At 34.9% G+C, this 14328-nt stretch overlaps 1 protein-coding gene across 3 annotated transcripts in view; it reads left to right on the top strand.

Annotated features, from left to right (window-relative positions):
• Positions 1-14328, top strand: part of FGF12 (fibroblast growth factor 12) — a 585069-nt gene that overhangs the window by 392931 nt on the left and 177810 nt on the right. For all 3 annotated transcript variants that reach the window (XM_009447026.5, XM_009447025.4, XM_526425.8), the window contains one exon: positions 2957-3060. In XM_009447026.5, the coding sequence (XP_009445301.1) occupies positions 2957-3060 (104 nt within the window). The remainder of the gene's footprint in view (positions 1-2956; positions 3061-14328) is intronic.

Below are 14328 nucleotides of genomic sequence, written 5' to 3'. Positions count from 1 at the left end.
TAAGAAGGTGTAGCTGAATAATCTATTTATTTGCAAGAAGGCAAAAATGGATATTAGAGGAAATTAAAAGGACAAAAAGGGGAGGCCGAGACAGGTGGATCACAAGGTCAGGAGTTCGAGACCAGCCTGGCCAACACAGTGAAACCCCGTCTCTACTAAAAATACAAAAATTAGCTGGGTTGTGGTGGCAGGCGCCTATAATAGCAGCTACTCTGGAGGCTGAGGCAGGAGAATTGCTTGCACTCCAGCTGGATGACAGAGCTGGACTCTGTCAAAAAAGAAAAAGAAAGAACAAAAAGATGAAATATGATGTTTTGAACAGGTAGCCACATTAGGGAGCCTGAAAGCCTTTGTTTAGATGCATTTTCCCCTGGGTTAACTCTAAATCTTTTTGTACTTCTATAAATTAAGGTAATCATTCTGTCCTAAATTCTTCATAGCATTTATGGTTGAGGATCAAATACAATTAATGAATGTATCAGCACTTTGAAAATTAATCTTGCACAAATATAAGGTATTAGATTTTAAAGCTTTAAAGCAATCTGCTGAATATAAACTAAAAAATATTACTGAGGTAATATGTCAGTTTTTACAATAGTCTTATGGTAACTTTATCTGACAAACAGAAGAATTAGGTATTCATGACAAATAGCTCTTAGAGAGGATACATCTCTGTGAATCACTTTCAGAAACATGACAATGCATTTGGTTCTATCAACTCTGTGCAATAAGCATTATCATATCCATTTTACAGATAGGAAAACTAAGGCAGAGAAGTTAAATGAATAGCTCAAAGCCATGTAACTGAGTGGAGGGTTTAGAAACTATGTGTCTGCAAATCTCATAATCTGTGTTGTTGCTCTGGTTTTCATATGTCACACGTCTTGTTGCCTATTTGGTAAAGTCCAGATATCTAAGATTAGAGTGACAGACTCGGTTATTTATCCTTATTTTATTTACATGCTGTTCTTTCTCATTTCCCCCCAATATAAATCAAATCCACCTATCTGCCAGTCCCTTTCTGCATACACACATTACTCTGCAAAACCACCTAACTTCCGCCTGACTAAAATGTTTTCTGTTCTTGGCTTTCTCAACTTCCGCTTCTTCTTTAGGTGTCAACTCAGGTTCCATTTTCTGTGTAAGGCATTCCATGAATACTTCAGGCCACACAGAGCTTCCATTTTCCTGAACTTCTGTAACATAGGGAATATATATATAGAATGCATATATTACATTTAATTATAGAAGTAAATTATACACTGTATCATATTATTCCATATGTCTTAGCTTTTTCTCCCCAACTAGACTTTGTCTAGTTCTTGTATTTCTTAAGTTGTTTCAGTAACACAAGGACACTGGTAAGAATATAGCAAGAAATAAAACCAGTTCAAATCTAAATTGAGCCAACAATTAATCTATAAGAAACTACTTACAGTTTCTTATCTAGTCTCAGTTTTCGTAAAAAATGTGGAAATGGATTCAAAGAGGCAAAAGGACTGATCCGATGTCGACAGCTAAGAATGGAATCCTGTTCTACTAAACTTGTGGTCTAAGACTTGATCCTCTACAACTGTCAATTGAACATTTGACTGAAAGCCAAATACTGTGAGTGTGTGTGTCTGCATGTGTGTGTGTTTAGCTTACTATCGTAGGTTGAGAGAAGCCGAGAAAAATAGAGGCATCCCTAAATAATGGTAGCCCTTGGGTTAATTTATGTGTATCTTGTATTAAAAACTAAGAAAACGAGAACTGATAGGAATTTTATCAACAGAAAAAGTGGATAAGAACTTCTAATTAAGCCAGGATACTGAAATGAACTGCAGAGATATTTTCTTATGCATACAGCCGTGAGATACTTAATTCATATCCATGTTGCCATCTATAGAGCCTAACTATATGATTGCTTTTCTTCCATATGCAATGTGAATTGTTTCAGGGTGAGGGCAGTGTTTTCTGTTTATGCTCATTTCGTGATCTCAAAAGTAACTGAAATAATCCCAAGCACAGAAAAATATTGTTGGAAGAAAAATAGAAGGTTCTCTTAGGTATCTTTTTTTCTGATCTACGAATTCCTTCTCTAAGTGGACATATAGACTATTGAGTATTTTGAGTGATGAGCAACTCGAATATGTAAAGACTGCAAGCATGTTTCCATTTCATCTTAGGATGTTGAATTACTTTTGTCAAATTAATTCTTAATGGTTTTGAGTATATGTGTGTGTGTGTGCATATATATATGTGTATATATATTTGTATATATATAGTATGTGTATATGTGTGTGTGTGTGTGTGTGTGTGTGTGTGTGTATTTCCCACCTGGATATAAAATATATCCATTACAGCTTAAGCTATCTATCAATCATCTGTCCATCTGTTTATCTCTGTTTATTTACATGTAAAAAATTGAGATATCAAGAAAAAAGTTTTGTCTGAATGTTATCACCCAATAAGTCAGTAATTTTTGCATTCTTCTTCTGTGTTCAATGTAATGTTTGGAACAACAAGGAAAATACTAAAAACAAGAAGCTTTGGCCTGTTTTAAAGATAGTATTTTGTTATTTCTTACGACTTCAGATAGGTTTTCTCCTGTTGAGAATTTTTCGGTCCATATTATTTGTTTGTTAGAAAAAATTATCTTATATTACACTGTTTGAGGATCATTTTAAGGATCAGGGATCCTGAAATCTCAGATCCAGCTGGGCCTTTAGAGACCTTCTAATCCAACCCCTTTAGTACAGAGTTTATGTAATTTACCTGAAGTTACATAGGTAATTAATGCTGGTGCAGGGTCAAGAAGTCAATTTCTCTCGTTTTTTAGACCTCTCTTTATTTCTCTCTCCATTTTTCTACCAAGTTCAATTAATAGGTTTTAATTCTCAAAAGAATGATTATAAGAAGGATTATTTATTCAAAAGGTCACTGATCCTTTCCGCCCTTCTTTTTCTCCCCCTAGCTCTCTTCAATCTAATTCCCGTGGGCCTGCGTGTAGTGGCCATCCAAGGAGTGAAGGCTAGCCTCTATGTGGCCATGAATGGTGAAGGCTATCTCTACAGTTCAGTAAGTACATTGTAGTGTGTATTTGTGTGTATGTGTGTGAACTACCACTGAGAGGTAATGGAGTAACCATCATGTTAGGCAAGAAAATTGGAAGTTGAAGTCATTTTATATTTTGTGATCCCGTTTTTCAGGATTATTTTGAGGTTTTGTAATTTAGAGTGTTAAGGACCATGTCTTGTTGAATGAGTATATTGCAGTTACTCTCCATGCGATATAAATTCTTTGTGTCTAGCTTCCATTTCTGCAGGATACTCTCCTTTTGGAATTTTACCTTTCTGTTTAATTCAAAGAGCAAGACATTTTTCTTTTCTCTTGTTATCTCTCCTTTAAGCATAGAGGATGGCTCAGGAAGGAAAATTCTTCAATTTGTCTGGAAATAGTCTCTGTCCTACCATGGAGAAAAAAACGTTCATAATTTGTGAAAGATTGTGGCTTTGTTTGTATTTAGTAGGTCTGTTTTATCTAATATGTCAGATTCTCAGAATAACTTTAATTTAAAGGCAATATGAATTTATGGAATGAGCTCTGGATTACGAGCAAGGATATTTGAGTTTTATTTGCATTTCATTTACTATCTTGATATCCCTTTGGGCAAATTATCTACCTTCGTTGGCTTAATTTTGGACTTTTCAAATGAGCATGTTGGACACAATGTTGTATCATGTCTTTCAAATCCCAAACTGGCAAAATTAGGTAGCATCAGTGGCTACATTATCAGCACTGACATATTTTAAAGTAGCGAACACAATTATGATGCTTGTCTCACTCTCAGGATAATAATTTATGCGTTGAGAGAATGTGGCTGCACTGAATGGGGTGTGTGTGTGTGTGTGTGTGTGTATGTGTGTATTTCCGCTTTCTTGTAAGAGAGTTGGCTATTTGTAGTTCATGAGAAAAATTCCTTGAAAATCATGATTACAGATTTCCACCCTTACTTTTTATGATCTCAGTAAATAGCACAAGGTTATTTTGGAAGTTTCCATATGTCTGCTGGATTCTAAATTGGTTATTGACTAATTTTCATTAGGCTCTTCCAATGTTCAATTAAACAAAACTCTGGTACCTTGGAGCTCAGAAATTGATACTCTCAAATATGGTGTTTTTACATGCTGCACAGAAGAAGCAGCCTCAAGTCTCCTCTGAACTCCGTCTGCCTCCTGTGTCTTAATCCTGTCTCTCCCAAAGCACAGGATGAAGTTGTTCTCTGGAGTTCCCTTATCTGCCTAAGCTCGGACCTGCCAAAGAAGAAAACAATTACCTTTGGTCTCTTCCCTGAGTTTTCATTAACTGAACTCGTATCACAGGAAGAAAGACAGAAGTCCATCAATGCACCTAGACAGCATTTTGTCACAAACCATGGTCTACTCTGCAGACCCAAAAGACTTTGTCTCAGCTCATTGTATGTTCTTTAAGTTCATTGAACTCCCCCCCCAAAATCATTTGCTATCGCTTTAAAATCATCCACACATCCCCATCTCCCTTTCCTCTAAAAAGAAGGGTATATAACCATGTGTACCACATTTCGCATGGTGGGGTAATCACCCTGTAATTCTCCCCAGTGCACATTAATAAATTTGTATTTCGTTTCTCCTCTTAATCAGCCTTTTGTCCATCGATTTTCACTTAAACTACAGAGAGTGAAGGGAAAATTTTCCTTTAGCTCCAACAGGTACATCATACTTGCTTATTAGTAATACATCTGTCATTTGTATTACAGTTATTTTTTTTACTCCTGAAAATATTCAGATCAAAATATACACTATATTTTGTATTTACACTATAAATATGCTATATGTGTACATATACCTTTTTTCAAGGTTTCTGCTTAAAATAACAATTAAATACATTTTCAGTCAAAATAATGGGCTCTCTTAGTGTGTCAGCTCTAACAATTCTTAATGTCCAGTTATTGTGAGTCTATTTTAAATGTAAGAATTAAAATTTAAAAAGGCAAGAGGATGTTATTTTGAATATTTCTAGTTAGTCTTACTTTAAAGATTTAATCAGTCATTAAATAAGCAGCTAAATGTAGACTATATTATGTATATTTAAAAAGTCATAATTCAGATAATAATTCCACAGAAGCTATAGAGTTCAGTTTATTAGACTAGAATTGATCCCCAAAGGTCCATGAAGAAGAAAAACACAGAAAGTTTGACAACAGTATTGTAAGCAGGAGACAATTGTATAAGGGAAGGAGGGAATTTGGAGGGATTGCTGGGTTGTGGTTTCATCCTCTGAAGCTTTTCAGAGATGCATTCCTTCTGTCCTTCTTGCTTAGTTCTGAGGTTAAGAGGGGGTGGGAATCTTGAGCCAAAAGAGGGAGTTTCTTTTGTAATGGAGTTTACCTTTGTAAACCTATTGGGGTATCTGTATTTTCAGTTCTTCTCTCGACTTGAGTCAAACTTGCCTCACATCTAGAATCACAATGCTTTCGCCTCGTGAGTTAAAAGTCATCTGTTAACTTTGACTTTCCTGAGGTGTTTCTGGTATGCATTAAGGCTAGAATTTCTTTGAAAAGCAATTTTCTATGTCGTAGGCAACACTGTAGTTGGGCAACCAATAAGGGTCATAACTGCAGTTTATGGAGAGAGAGGAGAGGGCTGAAGCAAACTAAGAGGACCTACATAAGCTAATTTAGAACCCAAAAGATTCACAAGCAGTATCATTTATCTAGTGTCATTTACCTGGCTTCTATTTATTTTTAAGCTAGGAATTAATTCCCTTGTTACTTTTGATTTCTATTTCTTCACCAGGAAGCAGGAGGAGAGAGTGTCAAAGACGGAGTGAGTGTTAGGTAGCACAGAGCTATAGTTTTAAGAGTTGTTCTGAAATTTTGTGTTTTAATAGATGAGTTTAATCCATATATATATTTGATGAGATTATTGATGTATCTGGATATGTTTTTACCATAATAGTTTGTATTTTTTAAAATTTCCTTTTGTTTCTCTTTTCTTTTTTAAAAAATTCTGTTGCTTTATTCACATTTTTTTATTTTATTAAATTCTTCTGCAAGTTTGTAACCTTAGGCTGTATTTTTATTCCTGTAGTGGTTAGTCTTATTTTTTTTAATCGTACATAAATCACGACATACTTTGCTAAATATTTTTTAGTGTTTCTGTCTTCCTTTCCAACAGCTTATGGAGGTTACAGTGTTTTCTTGCTAGTAAATATCACAACCTTTCTTGCTGCCAGTTTGATTAGTTGCACTTTAAAATAAAATCATATGCACAGTTATTTTATAGCTAATCATTAAATTAATGAATGTTTTGAATAATTTTATGCATAGAACTTTTGTTTGTGTGTGTATATCAAATTTGGTCTCTGATTTCACTTTTCTTCTAAACTAAACCTTTAATTGTTTTGTGTGTGAGGGTGTGTGGCTGGTGAACTTGCTTTTGGTTTCCATGAAAATGTCTTCCTTTCACTTTCATTCTTGAATTGCAGTTAAGGTAGTTATACAATTCTGAGTAGACCAATATTTTTTTCAGCATTTGGAAAATAATATTACATTGGTTTCTGGTATCTATTGTTAATTGTGAGAAGTTTGTCATCAGTTTAATATTCTTTCCCTTGTGGGTAATCTCTACAGACACTTTCTTCCGTCCTGGAAAACTAAAATTCTGTATACTCATTGAACAACAGCTCTCTTTCCTCTCCTCCCCCAGCCCCTAGCAGCCACCATTTTTTACTTATAGTTACAAAGAGGTTGACTACTTTAGATATCTCATATAGGTGGGATAATGCAGTATTTTGTAACTGGCTTATTTCACTTAGTGTAATGTTCTCAACATTCATCCGTGTTGTAGAATATAACAGGATTTCCTTCTTTTTAATGTTTAAAAATATTCCATTGTATGTTATATGCATTCTACATTCTGTTTATCTAGTCATCTATTGATGGACATTTAGGTTACTTTGGCCTCTTGGATATGAGATTACTGCTGCAATGAACATGAGTGTACAAATGTCAAGATCTTATTGGATTATATGGTAATTCTGTTTTTGTTTTTGTTTTGTTTTTTTTTTTGAGAAAACTCCATACTGTTTTCCCTATCAGCAGCATCATTTTACCTTCCCACCAACAGTGCACGAAAGTTCCAATTTCTTCACATCCTTGCTAACACTTGATACTTTTTGTTTCTTTTGATAGTGGCCATCCTAACAGGTGTGAGATGATAACCCATTTTGTTTTGATTTGCATTTCTCTAATAACTAGTAGTAATGGGCATCTTTGAACATACCTGCTAGTCATTTGTAAATCTTCTTTGGTGACATGTCTATTCAATTCCTTTGCCTACTTTTTAATTGAGTTGTTTTGTGTTGTTGTTGTTACTGAGTTGTAGGAGTTCTTTATAGATTCTGGCTATTAAGCCCTTATCAGATATATGATTTGCAAATATTTTCTCCCATTCTGTAGGCTACCTTCTCACTCTGTTAGTTGTTTCTGTTGATACATAGAATTTTTAAAGTTGCATGTAGTCCTATTTGTCTATTTTTGCTTTTGCTGCTTATTGTTTTGGTGTCATATCCAAGATATAGTTGCCAAATCCAGTGTCATGAAGGTTTTTTCCTACGTTTATTCTAGGAGGCTTTTTGTTTGTTTGTTTGTTGTGGTTTTGTTTTTTGTTTCTTGAGATGGAGTCCTGCTTTGTTGCCAGGCTGGAGTGCAGTGGTGTGATCTCAGCTCACTGCAATATCCACCTCCTGGGTTCAAGCGATTCTCCTGCCTCAGCCTCCTCTTATGCGGATGTAATCCATTTTGAATTAATGTTACATGTGGTGTAAGGTAAGGGTCCAATTTCATTCTTTTGCATGTGGATATACAGTTTTTCCAACACCACTTGTTGAGAGGCTAACCTTTCTCCATTGTGTAATCTTGTTGAAGATGATTTGACCACATATTAAAGGGTTTATTTCTAGGCTCTCTATTGTGTTCCATTGGTGTTTGTGTCTCTTTGTGCCAGTACCATACTGTTCGATTACCATAGTTTTCCACTATGTTTTGAAGTCAGAAGGTGTGCGACCTACAGCTTTATTTATTTATTTTTTCTTAAGATGGTTTTGGCTATTTGAGGTTCCTTGAGATTTTATATAAATTTTGGAATGGAGTTTTCTATTAGTGCAAAAAACGACATTGAGATTTTGATAGGAATTGTATTGAATATGTAGATTGTCTCTGGTAGTATGGACATTTGAAGAATATTAGGTTTTCTGACTCATAAACATGGGATTTCTTTTGACAATGTTTAGTAGTTTTCAGTATACAAGTCTTTCAACTCCTTGATTAAATTTAATCTCACAGCGCCTTTTAGAAAGGAAGACCAAAATAATTTTAATGGTATTAAATAACATTTAAAAAATAGAGTAAATAAAAAGTTCTTAATGCATCTCTTTCTCAAACAAAAGAAGGTTAAGCATGTTGGAAACTTATGTTTCTGAAACACCTTTTTCGATAGTTCAGGAAATACCATTCTGTGTTACAATCTGTTGAAACAGATTTTTCTACAAATTTTACCTTATACATAGATAGTGCCTTTTAAAAATTTTTGCTGTTTAACCAGTTTTGATTTAAAATGTAATATCCTTTAATGTTTTATTCTTTTTGAGTTTTAAAAGTTTTTGACAAAACTTGTAAGACCACCTAAATTTTCTCAAATGATCACAGTGCTTAAAGGCATTTCGGTTGGGAGTGGGGAAGGAGAGGTATATTTTCATTTTATACAGGAAAGACAAAACCCAAGTAAGCCCTCGACCATCCTCTGTAAATTGACTCACATCTTTTTATATTTGAGTTGTTTGAACTGAACCTTGTATAAATAAAGCAAATGTAGATAAACATCATTTGGTATGATATTATAAAGCTAGATTTTCAAATTGTGGTTAGAACACTAGTGATATAATATTTTAGGTAACTTGATAGAATGATACATGTGATAAAATATGTAAAGAGTAAAAATAAGATTTACTAAAGTGCTATCACTGATACTGTTATATTTGCCTTTTTCTCTTCTGTACCTATGTAATTCATAATTTTCCTTAAAGTTCAGCTCAAATCTTACCTGATATGTCACCTGTCTCCATTGTCCATCCTCTATGAGAATTAGATGCTACTTCTGCTGTAATATCTGAGCACTTGACTTTTATTTTGCTGCTGGGCAGGAATTACATCGTATTCATCTTTGCTATCTGGGCCATCTGGGCCACATATTTGTCCCAACCACAGCATTAAACACATTCCCTGGTAAAGGAAGATTCTCAGTAAAGACTTGTTGAATTTTAAAGAATTGCCTATTTCAAGTATAGATGGAACAAATTTCATACAATTGTTGCACAATTAACTATGATTACATTGATCAAAGTTTAATTGGTAGTCTTACAAACCACTGCACAAATGCTGGTTTGTCCTCAAAGCAATCTCAGTAAACCTAAAATTTGTTCAATACATACTGATAGAAAGTCTACCACATCTCAGGCACCAGACTGCATACTGAGCATATAAAGATGAATGAAATAGATACAATTCTTATCTTGTTATAGTTTGCTCTTATTATCATAATTAGTTAGCTGTCGTAAGGAGTTTAGGCCAACTACTAAGTTAGAGGGCATAGTCCTCAAGACGACCCTCACTTCTGGCACCAACTGCAAGTTTATGGCCTCACAGAATCATCTTTAGATTGATAACTTTCCAGAAGGACTCACAGAACTCACTGAAAACCATGGTTATACTCACGGTTACAGTTTATCTTTGGGAGAGGGACAGATTAAAATCCGCCATGGGAAGAAATACCTAAAGCAGGATTCAGTAGAAGTACCAAATACTGAGCTTCTATTGTCGTCTTCCTGTAGAGTCAGGACATGTTACTCTTCAGGTACCAACATGTGATAATACACGTGAAGTGTCGCCAAGCAGGAAGCTCACCTGAGCCTCTATGTCAGGAGATGTCATTGGCGTCTGTTACGTAGGCAGGATTCATTCATTGCGCATGTGCTTGATCCCAGCCTCTGACTCCACAGATATTGTGTGACCCAAAGCCCCTACCCTAAATCATAGTGCTATTCTCTATTTAGCCCAAGGCTCTCAGGAAGACACAAATTACCTTCCAGAAACCAAGGGCAATGGCTGCACCTCTTTTTGGGCAAGTTCTTTATGTGTCCAATGTCCAAGTGAAGTGAATGCCATAGTCCATAAATAGGTACCTGTGACTCTGCTTCCAGTCCCACGCCCTCACTCGTCTGACTACCGTCTATTTTCTTACCCCAGCTCAGAAGAAGAAAATAATGAAAGAAAAGAAATTTATGGGTGTAATATCTGGCATATCAGCACTTGGGAAATAAAAATATAACTTACTGCTTTGTATAACTTAGGAGCCTTGACATTCGCATCTAGGAAAATAGCACCTAAAAATAATGCAGTTTGAACCTGGACAAGAGGTGAGAATCTGTCTCTACAAAAAATTTAAAAATTAGCTGGGGATGGTAGCATGCACCTGTGTTCCCAGCTACATGGGAGGCTGAGGTGAGAGGATTGCTTCAGCTTAGGACATCGAGGCTGCAGTAAGCCATGTTTGTGCCACTGAACTCCAGCCCGGGCAATAGAGCAAAACCCTTCCTCAAAAAAAGCAATTTGTATAATTTGAAACATGTCTAGAACGCATAACTAGGCAAACATTGGACCTTTTTTAATGAATAGTTTGATGTGCTTAGCACACTTATCGCTGGCATTTTAGTGGTTAATATTGGTTAAAATGTTTTTAAAAGGTTTTTTTTTTTCAAACTATAGCGATGATTTGTTTACTTTTTATAAACTTAGACTATTTATTGTCCAAATCTGAATTAGGTAGTTTATGAACTAAATGAGAATTTTTTTAACTAAAGGATAAACTGAAGTCAAATTGTGCGAACACAGTTTTTTGTTTAAACAGGGCCTTAACCTGTACCAATTATATTTGAAGCTGAAATAGTGATAAAGACGCTTAATTTAGTCTATATTCTAATAAATAAGTAATATTATAAGTTCTTATCAGAGTAGCTGTAACCATGAGAATCATGGTAACAATATTAATGGCTGTGCTAGTGCAAATAACACAGTGTACTTTTAGTTTTTGTTGTTTCTGAAGGACTTTTAGATTTGTATTTAATTTCACCGCAACTCTGTGAGGAGGGATAGAAATGAACCAGTAGATATTGATGAAGAGCTGAGGCTTAGTGAGGTGCTTGACTTAAATAAGCCCACTCTGGTGACTAATACAACTAGAGTTGAAATCTAGGTCTTCACTTCCACAACCATGAGCTTTTCATAATACCATACTGCTCTTGGCCTTATGTGCAATAAAACCTTTCCATTGGAATGTTTCTCATATTTTCCCATGTGCTTTCACATAAACCGTCACATTTGAGCCTTGCAATAACTCTGATATTATTGCTGAGTGACAAAAATATGCCTGGGAAACAGAGAAGTCATGTGACTAAAATGAGGTCACTCAGCATTGTGAGGCAGGTTAAGAAAAAGCAACTTCTAGTTCAATATTCATTTCTTTAATCAATATTGCTTCTCCTATTTGCTGTTGCAATTAAGGATGTGCCATACTACAGTGTTCCAACATAATATAAAAAGCATAATTCTTTGAAAACCAGGGCAGCCTATCACCTTGTTTGTGATGGCTTTATTACAGTGATAACACCAACAACAAAAATGAAAGCGAGACTGCTTGATTGATGCATATCCTCTGCACCATTTGGAATTTCTCCCTTAAAGTATTGCCTTGGTGCAAGCAGACAATGTTAAGATTGTGAGATGACGATACTGATTTTATATTGAAAAGCTGTGTCAGGAGTTATTGAGAAACATGAGTTGGGGGTGGTGATCCCTAAGGAAGAAAAATGAAAGGGCCACTATTGGTAACTATAAGGAGAGGACTATTTTATGTCCAAAAGGTAGATGATGGGAGAAAGTGGTTGTTATTCCCTCCTCTAATTTCTTTTACTTCCCCACCATCATAGATATCCACATTTCTCCCATCATTTAGGACCCAGTAAACATTTTCCTAATTTCTGCAGCCCCAAATAACTTCCACATTTTATACTTTAATGGGACATTTATCTCTGTATTTCCTTTCTTTTGTTAAAATTTGTTCTTAATGCTTTTTATATCCTATCAGATGCAAATTCCTTGAGGTTAGGGATCATATCTAATATAGATTAATATCTCTCATGGCACTGAAAACTGTAATTCCAATGTTCAGACATCTGCTGAAGTCTAGTTGAATCAGTTGATAGAGGCATCATACAGTTTAATTTTGGCACTAATTCACTGGCTGTCTGGACTTAATGGGCTTTATAATAATTTTCCTGAGTATGACCCTACACACTTTCCAGTTCAGTGACTAGTTCACTTTTGAGTAGTCTGTTTCTATTCTACTGAAGCATGTAAAGTTTACTCGAGGAATCTTAGTGTTCATGCTTCCCTATTGAGGCTGATATGGTGCTGTAGTTTTAAGAGCTGATATTGCCATGTTTTTCTTTCTGTACTAAATACTGTTTATAAAAGGTAAGGGAGAGGTAAAGATTAGCCATGATATCTTCCTGGAAGCCACCTGGGTTTTACAGTTAATCTCTCAGTGAAAGAATTCTGTTCCATCCTAAAAAGATACGCAGGCTTTATAAAACAAGCATATCTGGAATAGAGGTACAAAGCAGTTACCCATTCTGGAATTTGAGTTTCCTTATCAACATACTTTCTCATGGAAAGTTCTGAAATCTGAGGCATATTCACAGCTCTTTCTTGGGACAGCAAGTGAGTGACATCTCAGAAAAGTGAAAGACGAGAGAGAGAGAGAAACAAGAACCTTAACTATTAATGTTGAATGAATCATAGAATTTGAAGTTAATGATGCCTAAATAGAGAAAAGTCAAAGGCCAAATCATAGATGCTTGTTCAACAAGTAGATTGTTAAATATTCAGTTTAGATCATTTACATAATTTTTTCTTCTCATATACTCGTGATTTCCTTGACCTTTGTAGCATTCCTTTAAAAAAAATTGGGGGCATAGCACCTAGAAAAGGATTATTTATTTTGCCTATTTCTTTTTTCACCCCATATATATTTACCAAATGAACTGGAAATTTTTTCAGTTAAAAAAAGAAAGAAAATATGGAATTCTGTCAACCCAAGAACCTGGCAATTACTGCTTGCAAACATGTGACGTGGGTTATTTTTTGTTGGGATTAGGTTGTCTTTTTTCAGAAACAACAGATTATTAGTTATATTTTCAGTAAGGATTAACAGTAAGCATCCATTTTTAACTTACAATGTATTCATAGTAAATAGTGTTGGTTTTTTTTCTAAGAGTTTATAACTTATGGAAAATGTTAATACTTTAGCTCCAGGGCTAACCTTAATTGGAAAATTAGCATATATGTTTCTAGAAACATTTTTCATTAGAATATAAAAGCAAGGCTCAACTTTTGAGAGCAGCACTAATGAGGACCTTTGGTTAAATTATTTGAATATGATGCCAGATTTTGTATTTTTCTTTTCCATCTTGTCATTAGCCACATTAGGCCAACAAGTAGTCATATTTCCAAAGTTTCTAGATTGTATTTCTTTAGTCATCAGTGAATCAGGGAATATTAAGTAGTAATTTAAAATGTAAGCTTTAGAAATAAAACTGTGTTTGAATCATAGCCCTGTAACTTACTTCCTTTGTGAAAAAATTGGAAAGTTTTTTAACTTTCTAGATTGTTTTCTTATGTGTAAAACAGGGGTAATAATGAGAATATGGGGCTGTATAGAATTGTGTAAGGATTAAATGGAAAGATGCATGTAAAGCCCTAGGGCAGTGTATATTATGTACTCAACACTCAGTGTTAGCCATAAGCAATAACAGTAGCAGCAGTAGATATATTTTAAAAAGATGCAAACAGCTCCTGAGCATCAATCCATAAAGTTTCTGTAGGATTAATCTCACTGCTAGTTTTAGTGCTGGTTCCTGCTTTGCCTAATCAAATATCTTTAGTCACTCTGGTCTTGGGGGATTGCTTGAAGAGTATTTCTCATCTAATTAGGGCAAATTAGCTTCAGGCTCAAGACTTTATCTGTTGAAAGAGAGTTGCATTTTATTATTATTTTTTTTAATTTTAAGTTCTGTGGGTACGTGGTAGGCATATATATTTATGGGGTACGTATGATATTTTATTTAATTAATTAATTAATTAATTTTTTTGAGACAGTCTCGCTCTGTCGCCCAGGCTGGCATGCAGTGGCT

The sequence above is a fragment of the Pan troglodytes genome, chromosome 2, assembly GCF_028858775.2.
Source record: "Pan troglodytes isolate AG18354 chromosome 2, NHGRI_mPanTro3-v2.0_pri, whole genome shotgun sequence".
Classification (NCBI taxonomy): Eukaryota; Metazoa; Chordata; class Mammalia; order Primates; family Hominidae; genus Pan; species Pan troglodytes.
This window is presented reverse-complemented; position numbering and strand designations above follow the sequence as displayed.